The sequence below is a fragment of the Pseudorasbora parva genome, chromosome 2 (genome assembly GCF_024679245.1).
Source record: "Pseudorasbora parva isolate DD20220531a chromosome 2, ASM2467924v1, whole genome shotgun sequence".
Classification (NCBI taxonomy): Eukaryota; Metazoa; Chordata; class Actinopteri; order Cypriniformes; family Gobionidae; genus Pseudorasbora; species Pseudorasbora parva.
In genome coordinates, this window is record NC_090173.1 from 46,067,387 (window position 1) to 46,091,013 (window position 23,627).

The 23,627-nt window shown below is 41.6% G+C and overlaps 3 protein-coding genes across 4 annotated transcripts; 2 read left to right on the forward strand and 1 right to left on the reverse strand.

Moving 5' to 3' along the window:
* The first annotated feature begins 593 nt into the window (after window positions 1-593).
* LOC137045424 (myeloid-associated differentiation marker homolog) lies at window positions 594-4,410 on the forward strand. Its single transcript, XM_067422040.1, has one exon. The coding sequence runs from the start codon at window positions 1,497-1,499 to the stop codon at window positions 2,352-2,354; it is 858 nt and encodes a 285-aa protein (XP_067278141.1). The 5' UTR covers window positions 594-1,496; the 3' UTR covers window positions 2,355-4,410.
* A 209-nt stretch (window positions 4,411-4,619) lies between these two features.
* Window positions 4,620-11,454, reverse strand: slc25a19 (solute carrier family 25 member 19). Of its 2 annotated transcripts, none has more exons than XM_067422029.1 (7): window positions 11,331-11,454; window positions 10,685-10,846; window positions 10,011-10,166; window positions 8,059-8,229; window positions 7,699-7,873; window positions 7,378-7,435; window positions 4,620-5,170 (listed from the first exon to the last, which is right to left on the reverse strand). In XM_067422029.1, the coding sequence occupies exons 2-7, from the start codon at window positions 10,814-10,816 to the stop codon at window positions 5,077-5,079; spliced, it is 786 nt and encodes a 261-aa protein (XP_067278130.1). In that variant the 5' UTR covers window positions 10,817-10,846; window positions 11,331-11,454; the 3' UTR covers window positions 4,620-5,076. The 2 variants fall into 2 exon arrangements, with proteins under 2 accessions (XP_067278130.1, XP_067278123.1); XM_067422022.1 differs by having other exon boundaries at window positions 4,620-5,381; window positions 7,305-7,435.
* A 543-nt stretch (window positions 11,455-11,997) lies between these two features.
* Window positions 11,998-23,626, forward strand: jmjd8 (jumonji domain containing 8). The gene is made up of 9 exons (XM_067429030.1): window positions 11,998-12,217; window positions 12,296-12,385; window positions 12,677-12,725; window positions 12,815-12,911; window positions 13,367-13,435; window positions 13,525-13,644; window positions 13,736-13,803; window positions 13,922-14,056; window positions 23,315-23,626. Exons 1-9 carry the CDS (start codon window positions 12,120-12,122, stop codon window positions 23,393-23,395), a joined length of 807 nt encoding a protein of 268 aa, XP_067285131.1. The 5' UTR covers window positions 11,998-12,119; the 3' UTR covers window positions 23,396-23,626.
* The last annotated feature ends 1 nt before the right edge of the window (window position 23,627 follows it).

Consider the following 23,627-nt stretch of genomic DNA (forward strand, 5'->3'; position numbering starts at 1 on the left):
ATACTAAATTTGGGACTTCCCTTAGTTGTCAGTTATAATCATCAAAATGAAAAGAAATAAACATTTTAAATATATCAGTCTGTGTGTAATGAATGAATGGTGCTGGTCATATAATTAGAATATCATCAAAATGTTGATTTATTTCAACAATTTAATTCAAAAAGCGAAACTTGTATATTATATTCATTAATTACACATACAGACTGATATATTTTAAATGTTTATTACTTTTAATTATGATCATTATAACTGACAACTAAGGAAAATCCGAAATTCAGTATCTCAGAAAATTAGAATATTGTGAAAAGATTCAAAATTGAAGACACCCGGTGCCACACACTAATCCACTAGTTTGCACACAAAAACTATTCTTGTCACTTCATAAAATTATTGTAGAACCACTGTAGTGAGATGTAATGACGTCTCTAAGTGCCTTTTATGGGTCTTGAGAGAGGAAATTGCATTGTGGCCAATCTAGGCTTTTTTGAGCCACTGGATTTCAACAAATATATCTTAATTTGTGTTCAGAAGATGAACAAAGGTCTTACGGGTCTGATACGCCATGAGGGTGAGTAATTAATAACAGAATTTTTATTTTTGGGTGAACTAACCCTTTAACGTTGCAGCTCCCGCGCATGCACCGTGGTGGCCACATGAACAGCATCAGCTGGCGTAGATCTCGAGAGCGGTGCACTATTTACAACGGAAACTGCGTAGGAGACTGACAGGTTAGAAATAAATTGTTGAATAAAGAGCTCCCGGATTTCATCAAAAATATCTAATGTATGTTACGAAGATAAACAAAATTCTTACCCATTTGAAATGACGAGGGAGAGTAATTTATGACACAATTAATTTTGGGGGGGTTGAACTATCCCTTTAAGTAATGAAGAGAAAGCTCATTAAATTATTTTACTAGCTGTAGACAATGAAAGAGTCCTGCCCCGTTGTTTGCTTTATCTGTAAAACATTCTTGGTCTAAATATAACCCTCTATCAGCAAAAGTAAAAGAATAACCCAAATAAAACCGTCATTGATTAAATCTGATGATATGGTGAGGAGGAATTGGAGCCCATTGGAGAAGATTAGACAGAGCCCAGCTCTAGACCAGGGTTCAGGGTTTGGAATCAGCACACAGGGCAACAGCAGACCAGCGACCAATGAGAACCTGGAGAGGGGTCATAAAAGAGATAAGCTCTAAACAGCTCGATTGAGGGTTTCTGGTCTAGTGTCAACATGAAACATGTTTGCTGCCACGTCAGAATAAACTGAAGGTTTACTTCAAGGAAGAACTTGCCCACTGGTGTTTCAAGAATCCCTTTTGCTTGGGGAATACAAAAGCCAGAGGATTTAGATTGGATTTGTTATGGATTTGTTGACATTCATGGCGCGATGAAACTGCACAAAGAACCTCAGGAGAATGTAATGAGCATTGGGAAAAGGGCAACCTAAAAAACAAAACATCAAGACTTTGGGATTTGCGAAACAGTTTCGTCATGTTGCACGTGGATTTCCGAACATTGATTCAGCCTGTTGGCATTGTGCGGATACTGGAGGTGGTTCTGACATGCATCTGCTTTGCTTTGGCGACATCAACAGGAGACCCAGGTACCGGTCTGTCCCACTGGGCCTGGTGCACGTTCTGCTGGTGCTTCTGCTGTTTCATGACCCTACTCATCCTCATCCTGGAGTTCACCAATCTGAACACCAAAGTCCCCATTTCCTGGGAGGACTTCACCATGGCATTTGCTATGCTGGCAACACTTATGATGGTTACCATTTCAATCGTCTATCCCACGTTCTTCGCCTGCTCCTCATGCTCCAGGCAAATCGGGGCATCTGCGATGTCCTGTTTGTGTTTCGGACTATACGCCGCCGAGGTCTGGTTGGTCCACAAAAAACCTGGTGAACTCAGCGGCTTTCTCACCACTGTCCCTGGTCTCCTTAAGATCCTGGAGACCTTTGTTTCCTGCATCATATTCATGTCTTTGAGTCCTGGAGAATATAGGAGGTTTCCAGGAATGCAGTGGTGCGTGGCCGTCTACTCCCTATGCTTTGTTTTTTCATTGCTGATTATTCTTCTCACCATTGCCAGGCTGTTGCATGTCTTTCCATTTTCTTTCGACAAGGCAGTCATCACCTTCAACATCCTGGCTGTGGCTATGTACACAACCGCTGTTGTTATCTGGCCACTTTATGCATTTAAAAAATCACGTCCTAATGACTGTCACCACTGTTCATGGGATGATCTGGTGGTGGTGACCTTCATGACTGTCATCAACCTCTTGGTATACATTGGAGACATGGCCTACTCGCTTAAAATAGTATTCTTTACACATCATGAACAGGGTTAACCCCTTTGGTTTCACATGGGGGAAAAAACACCAATCTGCCATGCAATTAGTGTATATATGTACTATAAATTGAGACACTTTTTTGCCATTGAGAGGACTGCCGGACTGAGTTGCAAAAGATCTGCTGCCTGACTGGATAGGGGACACTGCGAAAAAGCGAGTAAAACAAATGATGATCAGTTTCAACTAAAGTTTGGAATCCATATAGTGTTCCTTACAACTTACCAAACATCCAGTGATCCATGGATATTGATGTGCACTTAGGAATTGTGTTTCCTGACAATTATATGTGCCTGATTTCGACGCTGGGGAAATAGGCTACATAAAGTAAATTTGCCTGTGAGAGATTTATATAAATACAGGTAGGTCTAAATCCGGGTAATCACTTATATATGGTCATATCCCACAGCCCTCGGCAAGCAGTTTTTGAGCTTTCAGGATTCCCCATTCAAATAGATAGTTGACCTCCTGGATGCCTGAAGGCGTTGTAAATATGGCCGCAGAGTGAACAGACTTTCCTTAAAAGGGACATTGATTAAGCACAGATTATTCATACGCCACATCCAAACTGAGTGGGTTTTTTTAATCGGTCAACATGTCAAGTTCAAAGTTGAAAAAACCGTAACACTTTAAAATAATGGTCCGTTTTTATTAGCTAACCATGCAGGAAGTAATACAGGACTAATGAGTAGCACTACAACTACTATTAACTATTAACACTTCAACTACTATTAACTAATATAGAAACAAGCTGAACTAATCAGTAAGTAACATCGAATTTAGGAGGAGTTCTTTATTAAGTAATCAATAATTACTGACTGAGATTAGCCTCATTAATAACTATTAAATAACTGACCAATTATTACAATATTATTGTGAATCTGAGATGTAATTAATCATATTCTTTAATCTGAATAAAGTCATAAAATGCATCACTAATTACTTAAGTGTTACCTAGTCATTATGCAGGAGCTACTAGTGATCTAGACCATTATTTTAAAGAGGAAAATATGGTTTTTCACTTTAAAATATTGGTCCATATCACCAGTAGTCCTTGAACAGTGATTGGGTACTTGAGTAATTAGTGATGCATTTTATTACTTTATTCAGAGTAACAAGGGACAATTTTTAAGAACTACTAGTGATCTAACAATGTTTTCCACTTTAAAATAATGGTCCAGATCACTAGAAGTTCCTGCATAATGACTAGGTAACACTTATGTAATTAGTGATGCATTTTATGACCACATTGAGAGTAAAAAAAGACAATTTCTCACATCTCAGACTTGTTAATGTTGTGATTAGTAATTAATTAGCAATTCTTTATAATCTTTTTAGTTATTAGTGACACCATTCTCATTCGGTAACTATTAATTACAAAATAAGGAACTATCTTAGTCCTGAATTCAATATTACTTACTGATTAGTTCAGCTTGTTTCTATATTAGTTAATAGTAGTAGCTGAAGTGTTAATGTAGTGCTACGTATTAGTCCTGCATTACTTCCTGCATAGTTATCTATTAATAACGGACCATTATTCTAAAGTGTTACTCGAAAAACTTGAATCATATATATGTAATGTTTTGCTTTGGCCAAAATACCAGATTGCGTGGGTTGAGATGACATCAGATGATTCCTCCCATGGATTTTCACCATAAAAGTGTATGTGGCCGCACCCTAATTAGTCAGTCACGAAACCAAAAGTTTAGAACAGATTAGTTATTAATTCCCAGACAGCCATACAACATTTATTCATTCATAGTGAAATACGTTTGATGTGTTAATCATTATATAGCCTAGCCTCCAATTGATATCACTCCAGGTATATAACTTTTTACAGTGATTTTTATTTTTGTAACCAGGGTTGTTGTAGATTCTCGCAGAAAGCCGAAAGGTTGTATGATGTGAAAAATATTCAGAGATGTTTATGATATTTCATTGCTGTGTTGTCACAGCAGTGTCATAATAATTTTAAGAAATGGTTATGGTTAGTTTACCCTTCTGAATTACTCTGAAAGGTACATAATTCAAATAAAATGTTTATAGTTTTACAGTGTGTATGTGAGTGCTTTATTTTTTCATGTAATAATGGCATTTAAAGTTAATGTACTGCTTTTCATACACATCAATTAACATTGACAAGGCATGCTTTTTGGACAATTTACAATTTTCCATTACCAGAAATCTGAGTCTGAGTTAAAAGATTATCTAATAATTAGGAAACATAAAATAACTCAATAAAACCAGTACAGCATACAAAAATAATCCAAATGAAATGATTTTTATTATAAAAATAGTTGCTTTATCCACTCGTCTTCCCTAAATGTTGATAAATATGTGCATTTATACATGAGTAAACAGATTTAAAGTATAACCAGTGTCAGAAAAGAAGGCCTACAATAAAAGGGTTATAAATATGGGCTTAAGCCAGAGGAAGCATGGCTGCTCAAACTGTTCCAAACCATCTTCATCCATAAAATATTTTACCATTCACCATTTAAAAAACCTTAATGAAGTTAAACACATGAAATGAAAGTATTTGTAAAAATGTAGAGTGTTATGTATAAAAACAATGAAATAGACCCTCATGTAGAGTGCACCAAACACACAGACATCATGACAAAACTTCAAATCTTAATATCTGTAACAATGGCAGGTTTTCAAGTCTCCAGTCGAGAGAGACAAGAGGTAGAGCTCACCATTAATTGGAGAACATTTCAGTTTAGGCTTTAGTAGACCAAGGCAGAGGCAAACATATCTTTCTGATGTGATAAAACAGCTCCTTGTTCCTCTTCCCATCCATCGGATCTGATGATCTAAAATGTCTGTCAAGGTCTGTACGTTTGCTCACTAACTGCTCTTGAGGCTCACAATAGCATTGATGAAGAACTCGTACCAGAAGAAGGTGAAGCCTGTGGATACAGCGGCCTTCAGGAGACTAGGGGAGAGTCCCTTAAAGTAACCCCGGGGCCCTTCCTCCCTGCCGATCCTCACCACACAGTCTACAAACCCATGATATGTCCGCACCTTCACAGAAAATACAAGAATTATGAATTTTTACTGTTGTAATGTGAAATATTATTACAATTCAAAATAACTTTTCTGTTGTAATATATTAATATATTGTAAAATGTAATTTATTCCTGTGATAAATTAGGCCATGTATTCCAAAGCTAAATTTTCAGCACCATTACTCCAGTCTTGTGTCACATGATCCTTCAGGAATCATTCTAATATGGTGATTTGACGCTTAAAGGGTTAGTTCACCCAAAAATGAAATTTATGTCATTAATGACCCTAATATCGCTCGACACCCATAAGACCGTTAAAACTACGACTTTATTCAGCATTGTCTTCTCTTCCGGGTTTGATTTCAGTCCTCAAAGAAAGACTTGAATGGTTATGAATTAGCGTATTGATTCATGATCAATGAATGGATCGAATCTTTGTTTGAGGATTGAAAACAAACCCGAAAGACAATGCTGAATAAAGTCGTAGTTTTTGTTATTTTTGGACCAAAATGTATTTTCGATGCTTCAAGAGATTCTAACTAACCCACAGAAGTCAGATATGGATTACTTTGATTATGTTTTTTTTTTTACCTTTCTGGTCGAAAGGGACAGTATACTTTGCATACGTTTTCATTGGAGAGGCAGAATCTCTCGGACTAAATAGAAAATATCTTAAACTGTGTACCAAACGGAGGTCTTACGGGTGTGGAAGGACATTAAGGTGAGTCATCAATGACAAATTTCATTTTTGGGTGAACTAACCCTTTAAGAAACATTTATGATCATTCATTTTTGTGGAAACGGTGACCTTTTTTCAGGATTGTTTGATAAACAGAAAGTTCAAAAGAACAGTATTTATCTGAAATAGAAATCTGTTCAAACATTATAAATGTCTTTACTGTCATATTTGATCAGTTTGATGCATCTATGCTGAATTATTAATTTCTTGAAGAAAAATAAAATTCCATCATACTAACCCCAATCTTTTTATTGCTATTATCGAACAGTTTTTAGCTCAGAAAGTTCTAAGTAACAGTAATAGTGATGCTAGCAAGAAGAACTACAATGATCAACCCAGGGGCCTATTTTAAGGATCTGAAGCACATGGCGCAGGTGCACTTAGGGCATGTCCGAATCCCCTTTTGCTAGTTTAACAAAGAAAAAAATGGTCGGCACCACAAGCGCATGGTCTAAAAGGGTGTTCACTAGTCTCTTAATGATTCATGATTGTGTTTTGGGCATAACATGCAATAAACCAATCAGAGTCACATCTCCCATTCCCTTTAAACACCAGTTACGCTTGCACGGATTTGCTATTTACATGGCGGAATATAGACATCCTCAACCTGATGAGTTTAAATACATGTGTGTATTGCTATATTTGGTTTAATAAGCACAACAACATTTATTTATGAAGTGCATTTAAACACAAAATGGATCGATCCAAAACGCTGTACAGAGTACAAAGCAGATCTACACAAAAATAATTACAGGTTTCCAAACGCTAAAGAATAAAAATACGATTTAAAGGGATAGTTCACCCAAAAATGAAATCTTCGTTTGTGTTCTCTCTCTCTCATATTTTATATATATATATATAAAAAAATATGACTGCGATATATACATTTATATATCTTATTGTTGCTTCAATAAGATATAAATGTATATCTTTTTACATTTATATACCTTATTGAAGTTGCTTCAAAATAGCAACGTGCCAAAAATGCGCCTGAACACACCTCATTTTCAGACTTCTCGTTTCAGTGCATTTGTCAATTAAACAACGTGGTCGATAGAAGTGAAAATAATAACTGTTGGGATGAAACTAGCAAAAAAAACACTTGTTGCGCTTGGTGTTGCATTGCGCCAGGTGAATGATAGGGCCCATAGCCTTTTGATTAGCAACTCAGATCTTCAACTAATAGTCCATTCCACCAACCTGTCCGAACTGCATCCTGGCCTTTTCAAATCCACCCACTTGAAGTCTCTTTTTAATCAGGTCGAAAGGATACGTGAGAGTTTTACTGACGACTCCAGCACAACTGCCACTGACGAGACTGTGTAAACCTCCTTAAAACAGACAGAACAACACAGCAACATATCAATTGGGACAGAAAAGCAGAAGGTGAAACAAAATTAAAATAAAATAATAAATAAATATTGGGGGGAAAAAAACTAACTAACTAATATATAACAAATAAAAGCTAAGTAAAAATACTTTTAAAAAAAATTGAAAACTGAAAATATAAAATAAAAGCCAATTCAAAATATTAATAAATAAATACCATAATACTATACAAATAATACTAAAATTTAAAGAAGAATTATCTGACCTTTAGATATGGCGTCCTGGTGCGACAGAAGTTTCTTCAGGATATTATAGAAGAAAAACTGCAGGCCTGCGTACGGAAACACCGCCACAAGCGTGGGTGTGAGGCCCCTGTAGAAGGTGAAGGGCCCCTCTGAGCGGAACATTGTGCCGACAGCATGTCTGAGGTTAAGATAGATCTGTACATAGGAGAAAACCATTGAATCATGGGAAGTGTCTCATCAAAAAGTGAAATGTAGGCACTTTACACTGACTAATAATGTATTCTCTTCATGAGGTAGTGGAATAATACAACCTTTTAAAACAGTGACATGATTTAGTAGCATTTAGTAACACGCAACATCACACAGGTTTGCCCCCTGACCTTGGGTTCGCCCTGGGCAGCGAAGCGTGTGCGTAGGGTATCCAGCGGCTGGCAGGCGACAGTGGCAGAGCAGGCGGCCAAACCGCCGCAGATGAAATGGACTCCTGGTGTCTGGCTGTTATAGGGGGTTTTCTTGTGGACCAGCTTTGTCAAGGCCTCAAAACTTGCAAACTAGGACAGAAACAGACAAACAGAAACAGTGAGTTTCAAGATGTCTACTATTTTGTAAATGGTGACCACAAATTATACATCTATCAATCCAAAATACCAAATAGGATAGAACAGAACTGAGTATTAATTGGTTTACTGCTACAATTTAAAAGCCAAAATGTACATTCTGTTATCATTTACTCACCCTCAAGTTGTTCCAAACCTGTAAGAATTTATTTCTTCTGTTTGTCAAGCGTGACACCCAGAGTGCCGATGTTATGCTCCGTTCCAGGCAGGTTTTTGAGCATGCAAGTTCAAACCACGACTCAAGACTTTGTAGCGTTCCAGGCAAAGTCACTTAGCTAGATGTAAACAAAGCATGGCGGACCTTACGGGGCTGGCTTATGCTCATTTACAATCATTTCTATTGCCAAAGGTGCTTACTACTTGCTTATCTGAGGGAAACGGAGGAGAGACAAAACGGCGCATTAGACAAGAGAAGCCGTTATACCTTTTAACGTTATTTGTATATCCTTAGGGGCTGCCATTGTTGTTTTGCGGGCTATGTGACGTCAGAGCGCGTAACTGGTAGTACATCGATCTAGTACGAGTTCACGGATGGGAAGTCACGGGTTTGACTGCCGCTCCTGTGCACTTTCACCGGTAGAAAGTAGGAAAAACACAGGTTACGGGTTGTATGGAACACAGCATTAGCCTCCAGAGGGCAAGTCCTTTCCATCACGAACTACATTTCCCATGAACCTTTGTCTGAACTCATTGTCATGTGATTACATCCACCTGTGTGTCAATAGCTTGTTACTGGTGAATATAAGCCCTGTGTTTTCTCTTACTATTTGCAAAGTCTTGTATGTTTTACACAGCATTTCTGAGAGTTATTTTCTAGATTTCCGTGTCATGGCTTTGCTCTTCTACTCGTCTTCCCAGATTGCCCTGTTTGCCTGTGTCTTTGAATCTGTAATTATTTGGATCCTGGATCATTTGCTTTTGACCCTATGGCTTTTGTTATATGGCAGGGGTGGCAAACTCTGGGACAGCCTCAGTCCTGCAGAGTTCAGCTCCAAGCCTGATAAAACTCACCTGCCTGTAGCTTTCTAATAACCCTTCAGACCTTGATTAACTTGTATAGGTGTTTGATTAGGGTTGAAGCAAAACTCTGCAGGACTCTGGCTCTCCAGGACTAGAGTTAACCACCCCTGTTATATGGATTATGATTGTGGATTACCCCTGCTTTTGGATCTTCAACCCAAGCATGGAGCAATTTGTGACACTCTTGTCACAAAACAAAATATTTAGAACAATGTCGGTAACCAAATAGTTGAGGCTCCCCATTGACTTCCATAAAAAAAGAAAAGAAAACTCATATTATAAAAGTCAATGTGGTACATCAACTTTTTGGTTACCCTATTCTTCAAAATGTTTTGTTTTGTGTTCAGCAAAAGAAAGAAATTCATACAGGTTTGGAACAACCTGAAGGTGAGAAAATGATGATAATTGGTGGGTGAACTATCCCTAAAAAGGCAGAATAGAATAAAACATTTATTAATGTATTGATCCATGAGAATCTGCATTGTTATTGTTAACTAAAAGTAAGTAGTTTTTAGGTAATTGAGAAAATATAAAAAGTTATGTTAAGAGTTATATAAATATAATAGATTAGAAAATTAGAAATATTACCTTGGCACTAAATGAAAAATAAGTTGAAGTACTAAAATTACTGCTACTAAAAAAACAAATGACCTTCTTTCTCTCTCTCCTCATCTCATCTCATCAGCTCCAAGTACCTGAACTGCCCCATAACACACAGACAGCAGCTGGGCAGGAATGTGTCCTTTCCAGAAAGCAGGAAATCCTTCTTCATTCAGAATGCAGCGTGTAGCCTGCCATAAACCCCAGTACTTCCCCTGACGATTCCTCCAGGACACCTTCTCGATCTGCAACTGTGGGAGCAATGCACAAAAACTCAAAATGGTTCTGTTATATATATTTATATAACAGAACCGCAGTTTGAGGACTCACATTAGAATTGTTTGACCGTGAAGATTTGAAAAGCCTAAAAGTGTGACACACTGCCACCTTGAGGCCTGTCCATCAGTTGCTAACTACAAAACAAACTAATTCAAGCACATTGACTGCATCTCCTGGAGTGCATTTATAACCAGTTTAAAGCAGATGAATGAGCAGTTTCTTTCAACTGAGCATGCTCAGCGCAGCTGTGGATTTGGGAGTGGTACTAAAATTCCACCGGAGAAAAGTGACTCATGTTCTAGGCACGATGCTGCTGCTTATACAAATCAGATGTACTAGTAGGATAATACACTACTGTGCTAGCTTTTGTTGAAGGTGTTAATATTTTTGTATTCACTTCATTACTATCGGTATGCACATAATAACAATAGGGAAACTCAACAGCCCTTTGGCTAAGTGAAATGAAAGTTAGGCAGCCGGAAGGCCTTACCTGAAACCTGATTTTGATGACATCCAGAGGGCTGATGAGGGCTCGGGTGACCATGCCAGCCACTGACCCAGCCAGGGCAGCTTCCTCCGGGGTAAGAGCCAAATCGGGGGCATTTGGATCATATCCCACCATTCCTAACTAGATCATGTGTCAGAAACACAGCTGGTGCATTGGAGATAAAAGCATTTTATGAATGTGACATTGTGCATAACTTAAGTGGACTAAAATGACAAGAATAAGAAGTAATAAAAATTATACATAAAAAACAAACAACATCAATAATATAACTAGTGTGGATGGATGGATGGATGGATGGATGGATGGATGGATGGATGGCTACAACTGTATAAATTTAAATACTACAAATTAAATACTACAAACAACAAAATAATGCAACAAAAAGAACACATTAACAACACAAACACAATGGCTGCGTTTCACAACCCACTGAGCTGCCTATCTAGACAGTGTTTAGATGTGCAACTTTAGGTGCTTTCGTCTGGGACATGCCGAAAAAAAGTTGTCTTTATAAACAACACGCTATGGTTTGAGACACAGCCATTGAATACAAAGCCCTACTAAGTTACTTACTAAACATACTGCGCACACGCTGAACAAATATAAGCTGGCGAAAACGTAAACTGACCTTTCTTGTGTGCACCGAGTGCAATCTGATTTTTCTGTTGTTCTCTTATGAGTGAATAGCAACTGTGCAATGTTAGAGGACATCTCATGTTCCCTTCATACTGGCATACTGTAGTGGCTGCTGAACAGCAGACCAATCACCAATGACAGAGCGCGACTGTATTTACTGACCGTGTTTGATTTCACACCGAGCACATTGGTTCCTACCTTCATATTTTTCATTTTAATTTATTCATATTGAATTTGATACTTTTGATTGCTATTAATATTATATATATATTTTAACACATCCAACCTCCGATTAATACAATAACATTTTAAATTAAATTAAATATTGTGTTTCCTTTAACACAAGAAACAATATAATGATATAATATGATTTTTTTCTACATATGAATTAGGGATGGGATGTAATTATAAGCAAACTTATTACAATAATTTTTCAAAGATTTATTTTTGTTTTTTTCGCATTCAGTTGTTCATCAAAACCTGTAAGGACGTGATAAAAAATATTATAACCCCCCAAATCAAAATGTATTCTTCTTATTGAGTACATAATACAAAAACATATAACTAGAATAGTTAACAATTATTAGTTATTATAAAATAAAAAATCTAGTGAGGTCAGTTATTTTGGGATCCCGCCCACAGTGTGGCCTGCGCTTATTGGTCACTGACGCGCTAAAGCAGGAACTGAAACTAGTGTGATTTTGAAAGTGGTGGTGAATCTGGCAGTGTTTATACAGGTGGTATCATCATGTGTGTGTTCTCATGACAGAGAATAAAAAACATGGATAAGATCCTCAGGGCTCTGTTACTGCTTCTCTTAGCGCAGTTACCGGCTTCATTTTATTGCACAGATACCACCAGTCTAGATGATGGAGGATGGTGAGAGAGTGATACATGGACAACCTATGAAACACAGGACGTGTCTAAATACTTATGAAGGATGCTTTTGTCTTTCAGGGCACTGGATTCCGGTATGAAGGATGAAGGAGAATGCAACATTGAGATCAGAGATGTGAAGTCAATAACACAAAGAGAGTTTATTAAAGAGTAAGAACAACACATACACATTTACAGTTAGTTAGTATTATGTAAAGCATTTAAGTCACGAGTAAAACATGATGTAATTGTGCTGTATTGTACTGTATCCTGGAAAGCGGCTCTTATTATTATAATTGTAAGAAAAATATTAATATATTACAATAAAATATGTATAAACATTAATATAACTTGATATTATAAATTGTAATGTTAGCTTGAGAACATGGATGGATAGATACATCATTATACTATTAAAAGATAATGCATAACTTGTTGTTTTTGTTTTGTTTTGTTTGACAGATATGCATATGCAAAACCAGTTATACTCAGAGGACTAACGGATAACACTGTAAAAAATTTAGTTATTCAATATATCAGGTGTTTATTCCTCTCATTGATCAATTACTAACAGTGTTGTGTTGTGATTGGTTGTTTCAGAAGTTCCGCTTCCTGTGCTCCAAATCCAATCTGGTGAGAGAGTACGGAGAGAAAACGGTCCGTCTAAGCACAGCTAATACACACTCCTACAGGAAAGGTAGACATGTGCACACTTTCTCATACTTGTGTCTTTTCATGTGTTTGTTCAAAGGTTTCGGTAACACTTGATTACTACTAAGAGTTTACAAACATTTGTAAATGTCTCATGAGCTACATTATGCATAATAATTTCCAGAAGAGAATTATGGGGAAAATCCGTCCATCCAGAAATACATTTTCTTTTTTAACTTATTCCTGTGGTCAAAGCTGAATTTTCAGCATAATTATGCCAGTCTTCAGAGTCACATGATCCCTCCGAAATTGATCTTGTATGATGTTGTGCTGCTTCATATTTTTGTAGAAACTGAAAGAAATATTTTGTATTTAATCAATTTAATGCATCCATTTAGAAAAAAAATATCTTAATTTCCTTTTTTTTTTTTTTTATTCTGACCAAAAACTTTTAAATGGTAGTGCTAGTGTTTTCAGAGATATTTCTTTGTCTCTCAACAGTGGATGTGCGGTTTGAAGAGTTTGTACAGTTCCTTTTGACCCCTCAGTCTGAAGACACCCTGGGCAGTGGTCGGTTCTCTCTTATTCTCTACTTACAAACTCTAAAGGTTTTTCACTGTACATGATTATTTCATACTCCGTGTGAATGTTTATTTCAGATACGCTGTACTTCTTTGGGGACAATAACTTCACGGAGTGGCATTCTCTGTTTGAAGAGTATAACGCACCACCCTTTTCTCTTCCACACATGCATCCTGCATATAGCTTCGGGATTGCTGGTATACACACGCATACATACTCTCCATTCCAGCCAATTTTCGAGTGCACAAACACTAATTTTTACCTCAAAACAACTCGTCTCTCGTGTAGGACCAGGTACTGGTGTCCCGTTTCACTGGCACGGCCCTGGCTACTCTGAAGTTATCTATGGCAGGAAGGTCTGTGTAACGCTACACTTGTACAAATGCATTATTTACTGCCAAAGTGCAGATATAATCTTTACTACTCATATATTAATGTACTTCTGTATAAACACAATATTTGTGTTCTCTTCAGCGTTGGTTCTTGTACCCCCCTGACGAGGCACCCGAGTTCCACCCCAACCACACCACTCTGTCCTGGGTCTCTCTGTCTTACCCAAACCTGGAGCTCCACCAGAGGCCCCTGGAGTGCACCATACGACCCGGAGAGGTGAGGTTAACAAACTTTATAGTGTTTTACTTTTTTTACTTCCGTTTAACTTTTTTATTTTTTGAACATTGAGCATTTTGAACCTATTTAAAGGGTTACTTCAGCGATTAGCATATGGCTTTGTATCAGTAGAAACCCTGGAGTATATTCGGATGATTGTGCTCTCCCCCTCATTTCCCTTAGATCATTTTTATAGAATAAAAATTATGAAAATACATTTAAAGGGATACTTCACTGCCTTTTCATATTAAACTATGTTATTCCCTTAACTTAAACGAGTTGATACATACCTCTCTCGTCTGAGTGCGTGCTCTTAATCTCTCTGACGCGCGGTGACGATCTGATAGCATTTAGCTCAGCTCCCTAAGCCCAGTTCATTCACTATGGTACCAAACAGAGATCAAGTTAGAAGTACCAAACACCTCCACGTTTCCTCTACTTAAATACAGTTACACGAGTAGTTGAACGATCAAGTATGGTGACAAAATAAAACGTGGCGCGTTTCTAATCGGATTAAAAAGAAGAACTATAATGTATGGCGGATTAGCACTTCTGAGAGTACTTCGGCTCGGCGCAGTAAAACGTCCCGGCTGAAACATCTTCCCTCACATCTCCCTATTGACAGAAATGAGAGAGTGAGGGGGAGGTGTGAGGAAAGATGTTTCGGATGTATATTGATGTATATTTTATGAAGATGAACGCGGATGGGAAAGTGATACGGTGATTCAGTAGCGGTGGCTTTGGGAATGGCCTCGTAGGGCAGCTAAGCATTCTGGGAATTGTTGTCTTTCATCCTCATGAGACAAAAATACATTTTCTGTCTTTTCTCAGTCTAGAAGGCACCAAAAATAATTTCACATTTCTACTACAACAATGACCCAGTTTAAATACAGATTCATCTTCCCAGTCCTGAAGGACCCCTTTAAAGGTGCTGTTGTGCTGTCGCAAAAAATTGTGACTGTACTAAAGCACAAAAATACCATGATATGTTTGCTGATATTTAGGACACATGCTAAGTTCACATGCTTTGTTTCTCTGAAAAACAGCGAAAGCAGGTTATTTAACTTTAAAAATGTGTTGTGTGTCAAAATGTCTCTGTTTTGGTCTGTGTGATTCCGCCCACTGCCAGTTTATCCAATAGGGTTTTGACTCCCCGGGTTGCCATTTGGTGGAAAACAATGTGTACTCTAGCCATGAAAGCCAGCAAACAAACTGGATTAGAGTTTGCAAATCCTACCCGGCCTAAAAACCTTGGCATCCATCAAAAAGGCATATTAAAATGCTCCAGAAGGGAGCAGAATCTCATTGAGCCCCATGTTAAAATTCCCAACTATACAGCAGAAAAAAACGTACTCGGTTACTTTCGTAACCTCGGTTCCCTGAGAGAGAGGAACGAGTATTACGTAAGGGAAAACTCCTTTTCTCGAGAATATGAAGCAAAACTTTATTAATAAAGGTATCCATGTAAAGCGTAGTGCCGCTGTACGGCCATAGCCCAGCGCGAGGAGCGCTCTGATTGGCCGGGCCGCGGCAACTGCAGGAACCTATGGTGAGGCAGCTGAGAGGAACGAACCAATGGGGGGCGTTCCAGAAAGCCCGCCGTAAAAGGTGCTTATATTTGCATACAGGAGGCTATATAAGACCCTAATTCGCCATAGGTGTCAGGTTTTAAGATCGACTGAAGCGATACCTGAGAAGCATAAACACGGCACGGAACGTAATACTCGTTCCTCTCTCTCAGGGAACCGAGGTTACGAAAGTAACCGAGTATTACGTATGGGAACACAATGTAAAGCGCCGTGTGTGTGCTGACTGACCCAGTATACCCAAAGCACATGTTAATAAACCCCCGATAGACCGACAGAGGCGGCTTATAAGGGGAATGAAGAACCGGAAGAGTCGGTTCGTTTGAACAGCTGATCAGACATAGTCGGATCTTATGATGAATGAATAAGTGCTTAAGGGCTAATGTGTACAGGCCAAAACGTAAGGCAATCTGTTTGTCAGGGTCAAGATAGAGCCTAGATGGAGAGAAGCCCTGCTTGCAGAGCTGAAACCTCCAATTTGTAGAATCTGATAAAAGTGGATGGAGAGGCCCAGCCTGCCGCCGCACAGATATCCAAGATGAGGCCATGCCTCTAGTGGAGTGGGCTTTAACGCCTATAGGGCAAGTCAGGTTTTTAGACTCATATGCCAGCAAGATCGCGTCCACTATCCAGTGTGAGAGTCTTTGCTTCGTGACAGCACAACCTTTAGTGCGGCCGCCGAAGCAGACAAACAGCTGGTCCGACTGCCTGAAGGGGGAGGAGCGCTCCAGATACAGTCTCAAAGCTCTGACCGGGCAGAGTAGGTTTGCGTCCTGTTCACCCTGAGACGCGGGTAATGGAAGCAGAGTAATAACCTGTGCTTTAAAAGGGGTAGAAAGCACTTTGGGAATAAAACCATGTCTTGGTTTGAGAACAACTTTGGAGTTGTTAGGCCCGAACTCGAGACAGGACGGGCTCACTGAGAGTGCGTGTAAGTCACTCACACGTTTAACCGAGGCCAGAGCCAGCAGAAACGCGGTTTTGAGTGATAAAAGCTTTATGGTCGCGGTCTGGAGTGGCTCGAAGGGGGGACCCTTCATAGCGCCTAAAACCACCGCGAGGTCCCAAATAGGGACCGAGGGGGGGGGGGGGGGGGGTTCAATCTCCTAGCCCCTTTAAGAAAACGTACAATGAGCTCACTTTTCCCTAGTGAATGTCCCGCGATCCGAGCGTGGTTAGCTGCTATGGCGGCGACATAAACTTTGAGCGTGGAGGGGGAACGACCCGCGTCCAGTAGCTCTTGGAGAAAAGCGAGCACTTCTGCTGTTTCGCATGAGCGTGCGTCGATATTTCGGACGGCACACCAGTTAGAAAACACCGACCACTTCAGAGTATAGAGCTGCCTAGTCGCAGGGGCTCTAGCTTCCGCAATAGTGTTCATAACTCTGTCAGAGAGGTTTCCCGATACCAGTTGATGGGCCATACGTGGAGGGCCCATAGTTCGGGACTGGGATGCCAGATCTTCCCCTTCGCCTGCGTGAGGAGGTCTTTCCTCAGCGGAATGGGCCATGGGGCTGTGTCTGACAGCTGGATCAGATCGGAGAACCACGTTCGGTTCCTCCAGAGCGGGGCTATTAAAAGCACCGTGGATGCTGTCTCCCTGATTTTCTTGATGGTTTGCGGCAGCATCGCGATCGGGGGGAAAGCATATAGCGGGAGACTGGGCCAGGGCGTCCCTGCGTTTGGAGAAAAATATTGGGCAGTGAGTGTTGTCTTCTGAGGCGAAGAGATCCACCTTCGCTCTGCCGAAGGTGTTCCAAATTAAGAGAACCGTTTGCGGGTGAAGTAGGGTTGGGCATCGAGAACCGGTTCTAACTTGGAACCGTTTAAAAAATATCGATTCCATTGGAATCGTTTAGAAAATTTATTTTCGGTTCCGATCTTCGGTTCCAAGCGCGCAAGTTTTGGTTTCCATGGCCACCTGATTTCCGGTGCTTGCGCGCCTGCTCGTTCTTTTAGTCATAGAAGCCCGGTAAGCGGCTCTGAAGTGTGGATTTATTTCACTTTTAAAAGCCTGGGTCGGCACAGTGCAACTAGTGTTGTCAAAAATATCGATACTGAAATATCTGAAAAGATACGATAGCCTGCTCAGCCTACACAATCGATTCCAGCTGCTCTCCTCTCCTCTCCTCTCTGACCGACAGCGAGATGACACGCAGCCGCATATTCTCATTCAGCCGGTTAACCTCTGAACACGACGGACGCGCGTTCTGCTGGACTTTTCCTTACGACAGCTTGTTAGTGTTAGTGTGTGTGATCGGTCTGAATTTCGCGCGGGATTGCACATAATTCTACGAATCCCCGCAGATTTCAAGCTCACATCTGAAGCGCGCACACACACATAGCCTACCGTAATAAAGCCGCCCCTGACATACAAGTGCAAATATTCCCTTCTTTTTACAGCTTATTATTGGTCAAATACACTCAAACAAATTCTCAGTGCACATTTTGAACAGTATGTAAACACAGTCTTAAACACTTCAGGAAGAAATGAAGAATGAGTAACAGGAACAGTGTTCAGGATCCATGAGTGTGGCAGTTCTTAAAGGGACCGCAGTCATTTGTTATTCAAAGTCAAACTACAAAAACACAAACGATCACACTGCTCTTGACTGATCAACTTGTCTAACTTTAATGGTTTTATATGAAACTATTTAATTTTTTGCAAAAACATTATCCAATGTTATTTTAAATTTATTTAGCCACTTTGCGTTTTTTTTATTCAGTTTCTTACCTGAATGTTAGACCTACCTGAAAAAATAAAGCAGTCTATTTCATTTATATCTTTTATTCTATTGTATTTATTTGTGCTATTTTTTGTAATATGTATCTTTGTTTATTCAATTTACCATTCAAAATCAAGCTTACTTGTGCTGTGTGTAAACTATTGCAACACAATTACCCCGTTGTAAAAAATACATTGAGTTAACAAATATTTGTGAGATAATTTTAATAGTAATTGATCAATGTTTATATATGAGAAAAAGCTTAAAAGCTTTATCAAATAAAGTGATCTCTTCAGAAGAAATGTTTGATTGCCTAGACTTTCAAAAAACAGACAAAAAAAAAATGTATATAAAAAATATCTAATTGACAGTATATGCAGCATTTTCCCCCCCATTGTATTGAAAATAGCATTGAATATCGATGTGGCATGTTTTGACTACACCCCTCAAAGAATCGGAATCGAGAATCGAAAAGAACCGGAATCGAAAGTAAGAATCGGAATCGGAATCAGAATCAGAATCGTTCAAATCAAAACGATGCCCAACCCTAGGGTGAAGAGACCATTCCCCTGGGGGAATGGGTCCCCTGGATAACATATCCGGACCCAGATTCAGAATACCTGGCACGTGAGCCGCCCTCAGGGAGCTCAGGTTGTGCTCTGCCCATAAAAGGAGATGCTTCGCCATGCGGTGAAGAGAATGTGATCTCAGGCCGCCCTGGCGATTTATATACGCTACCACCGACATGTTGTCTGTACGAACCAAGACGTGGTGGTTCTTTATATGTGGAAGGAAAGCTCTCAGCGATAAGGAGACCGCTTTCATCTCTAGACAGTTTATGTGCAGCTGTTTCTCTGTTTCTGTCCACAGGCCAGAGATCGGCTTGCCCTCGTGTAGGGCTCCCCACCCTCGAGTGGAGGCGTCTGTCGAGACCACTTTCAACCTCGTAACCGTGCCCATAAGCACGCCCCTCCGATACCACTCTGTCCCCGTCCAAGGAGCCAGAGCTTTGACAACGCTGTGGTTCACTTTGACGGGAAGACGGCCCCATTTCCATGCATAAGGAGGGACACGGGCGTGTAGCCAACGCTGGAGGGGACGCATGTGTAACAGTCCCAGCCTGAGCACTGACGATGCCGAGGCCATAAGGCCGAGCATCCTCTGAAAATGTTTCAGGGGAACACGAGTCCCGGCTTTGAATGAAGCCGCCATGTTCTGGACGGATAGCGCGCGCTGTGTCGTTAGCCGCGCGTTCATGAGTCTCGAGTCTAGAATTATCCCCAGAAAAGATATCTTTTGAGTGGGGGACAGCGAGCTCTTGGCGATATTGATCCTGAGACCCAAACAGTCTAAATGGTTGAGGAGCCAGGATCTGTGTGTTAGTAGTTGTGCTCAAGACTGGGCTATCACTAGCCAGTCGTCGAGGTAGTTGAGCACCCGCATCCCTTTCAGCCTGAGCGGGGCTAATGCCGCGTCCATGCATTTCGTAAACGTGCGGGGCGCCAGGGATAACCCGAATGGCAGGACCGTGTACTGATAAGCCTGCCCTTCGAAGGCGAATCTCAAGAATGGCCTGTGGTGGGGGGCTACCTGAACGTGAAAGTATGCATCTTTCAGATCTATCGTGAAAAACCAGTCCCCGGGGCGAATGTGCGCGAGGATCTGTTTCACCGTCAGCATTTTGAAAGAGCGAGACATTAGAGCTTTGTTCAAATGCCTTAGATCTAGGATTGGCCTGAGCCCTCCGTCCTTCTTCGGAACGAGAAAGTATCGGCTGTAGAAGCCCGACTCGCTTCGGGATGGGGGAACGGGCTCCACCGCTCCCTTCTCTAACAGTTTCGAAAATCTCGGTGGGAAGCACGTGACTGACGCTGCTTTTCACCGAGGTCTCGACCACGGCGCGAAAACGCGGGGGCCTGCGTGCGAACTGTAGCGAGTAGCCCCTTTTTACTATGTTCACAACCCAATTTGATACACCGGGCATGGCTTGCCAGGCCTGAGCCCGACGCGATAGTGGCTGGAGCTGGCGCGGATAAGGGTCGCCTACTGAAGGGAACTCGGTAGCGCTGCCATTTTGTGCTTGTGACATAGAGGGGGTAATGCTTATGCATGGCGGCGTGCACTGTGGAGTGGGCGCCGGGACATTTATAGCATGGGTGGGAGGGGTATATGAGTGTAGGAGTGCAGACTGATATGTGGGCACATTTACTACAGAGAAAAAGCTCTTTTTGAGATTTATTTGGGTCGCCGTGATAACGGCGTTTGTGTGCAGGCGAGTGCGTTTGACAACGGGCTCGTTGGCTGCGAAACTGAGGTCGGCAGTCACCTGAGTGCAGGGAACTGGGAGACCGGGAGGGAGAGATGGGGGTCCGGCCGAAGCGAGACCTGACCATCTCCTCTTTCTCCTCGCGGCTAGGACGGCTTCGGAGGCTCGGGGTTCAACACAAGCTTGGGTCGAGGTCCCCGGCGTTCAGGCTGCCTGCTGCGGTTCGTGGAGCGGGAGCGTTGGCGTGTTCCAGAAGAGGAGCGAGGCCGAGAAGGTGGCGCAGCCGGCTTAGCGGGTTGAGAGGGTGGCGGTCTACCTTGAGGGCGTCTGCCATCCTCTGGAGGAGGGCGGGCAGAGGTGCGCGGCGACAGCCTCTTCGAGGGGGGGAAGAGACTCGTAGCCTTTTTCCTTGGCGCCGTCGACGGTAGAGAGCGCTGAGGAAAAGGCGGATCTTGCGCGAGCAGAGTAGGGAGACTTCCAAGACTTAGTAAGCTCGTCGTGTACCTCAGGGAAGAAAGGCGCGGGCTTCTGAGGAGAAGAGAGGCGGCGGCTTTCTAGGTACCACTCGTCCAGTCTGCTGCGCGTTGGCTCTTCGGGCTGGGACCACTCGAGTCCGAGGTCTTCCACGGCCTTAGAGAGCACGCGGATAAGCTCCGCGTCAGCATTGGTTATGGAGCTCGTGGCGGTCTGCGTCGAAGCGGGGGGCTCCGAGACAGAAACTGACCACTCGCTACCCGAAGCGGCAGTGGAGAGGCTGTCCTCGTCTTCCTCTGGCGACGGGCCACCGAAGGAAACCGAACAGGCCGCTGCATGGGAGGGGCGCTGTTCCTCCTGAGTGAAGGTGACCGGCGAAGGCAAGGCACGCGGGGAATCATCCGGCGTGCAGTCGCCCGACCGCTCTGGCAGCCTCTGGTCGCGGCGTTCCTTACGGCGCGGTCCAGCGGCAGGAGGAGGGACCTGGTCGAAGGTGGCGAGGCGAGCCCGAAGGGTCTGCAGCGCCATCATATCACACTCGGGGCAGCCGCCCCTGGAAAGCGCGAGCTGCGCGTGGTCCCGTCCGAGGCATGTCACACAGATGATGTGACGGTCGTCGCCGAGGAGAGGGGCTCTGCACGAGCAGCAGGAAATGCGAGGCATTTGCAACAACGCCTCGCGCTCTTTTAGAAAGAAGAGAGAATAAAAGGATACTGGCGCCGGATGGCGTAGCTGGAACGGCAGAGAAGGCGGAGACCGGGGGAATCCGTCGTCCTCAGCTGCAGGTTCCGCTGGTGCTTGTTCGACGGCGGTGCTTCTTCCGGAGGTCAGCGAAGGTGTCGCTGAAGGAGATAAAATCTGACACCTATGGCGAATTAGGGTCTTATATAGCCTCCTGTATGCAAATATAAGCACCTTTTACGGCGGGCTTTCTGGAACGCCCTCCATTGGTTCGTTCCTCTCAGCCGCCTCACCATAGGTTCCTGCAGTTGCCGCGGCCCGGCCAATCAGAGCGCTCCTCGCGCTGGGCTATGGCCGTACAGCGGCACTATGCTTTACATGGATACCTTTATTAATAAAGTTTTGCTTCATATTCTCGAGAAAAGGAGTTTTCCCTTACATAATACGAGGAACCTCTCTCGAAAGGGAACATGTTTACAGCCTGGTACAAATTGTGGTTTTGGTCTATACGGCTAATTTTGGCCTTCATGAAACTGTGAGGGGGTGATTTTTTTTTTAATAACTCATCCATTTACATTATATAAAGCCCTAAAATTCTGCATAATTAAGGACGTGGTTACTTTGAGTGACAGGTGGATAGCCATTTGTCTGCCGTCTAGTCATTGCATCACCTCGGCTCCGCCCACATCATGCCTATTTGCCAATTTTCTGTTATTCGGGAGTGACATGCGATGACGCGTTAACAAGATGGCAACGGCCAGCTCGCCTCTACTTTACACTTCAGAACGGCTTATCAGAATCCAATTGATGGGTGACGTCACGGACACTACGTCCATATATTTTTTTTTTTTTTTACAGTTTATGGTTGCAAGCCTTATCTCTATGGGTGGGAGTGGCTCTGAGGCTCCAGCTTCTTTGTCAGTTTAATTTCTCCCGTTTTGTTCGCAAACAAAAACATGAACACCAGAGAACTTTATAGCAGACACTGAAGTTGTATGTTTAAATGAAAGAGACACTTTCCAGTTTAATACTGTAAAACTGCTTGCTATAAAAAGCAATCTGTTATATAAAGTGCTATATAAATAAACATGAAGTGACTTTACTGGAGTGCCGAATTGCAGGCTGGTACAAATGTCCACAATGCTATGATCGGATTGCTTTTTTAACTGCCATTTTCTCATGGTCACTTTTTTATTGTTAATTTTGTTACGGAGAGGAAAAAGCATAGCATATTTACATGTCTAAACGCAGCTCTCAGCAGTGCGGGTGGCTTTGTGATGTTCATGAATGATATATTTCTGCTTTTTGGGTATGTCACTTTTTTAAAATCTCCAAGTGAAGAATGAAAAATGTGTGTATATATATATATATATATATATATATATATATATATATATATATATATATACATACATATATACACACACAAACACACACACACACACACACACACGAGAGAGAGGGGACTTTATACACTTCACTAAAAGGAAGGGTTGAAGTAGTCAAAATGCGTGTTTTTGTGTAGGTGCTGTATTTTCCAGATCGCTGGTGGCATGCAACTCTAAATCTGGACACCAGCGTCTTCATTTCAACTTTTCTAGGTTAAAGACTGATGTGGCGGACACGCACACACTTTCTGTTTGACTTGAAGGACAGATCAAGGGTTGCTCAGAGGACCAGCAGTTTGACAAAGTCAAGCTATCCTGTTGATTTTATGAACCTTTTTTATTTGATTATTGACATACTTTTTGTAAATGCGTTTTAAATAAAGTTGTGTTTTAGCGACATGATTTGGGTTTTTAAAGTTGCGTTGAAATAAACAAGCTTGATTGTGGTAG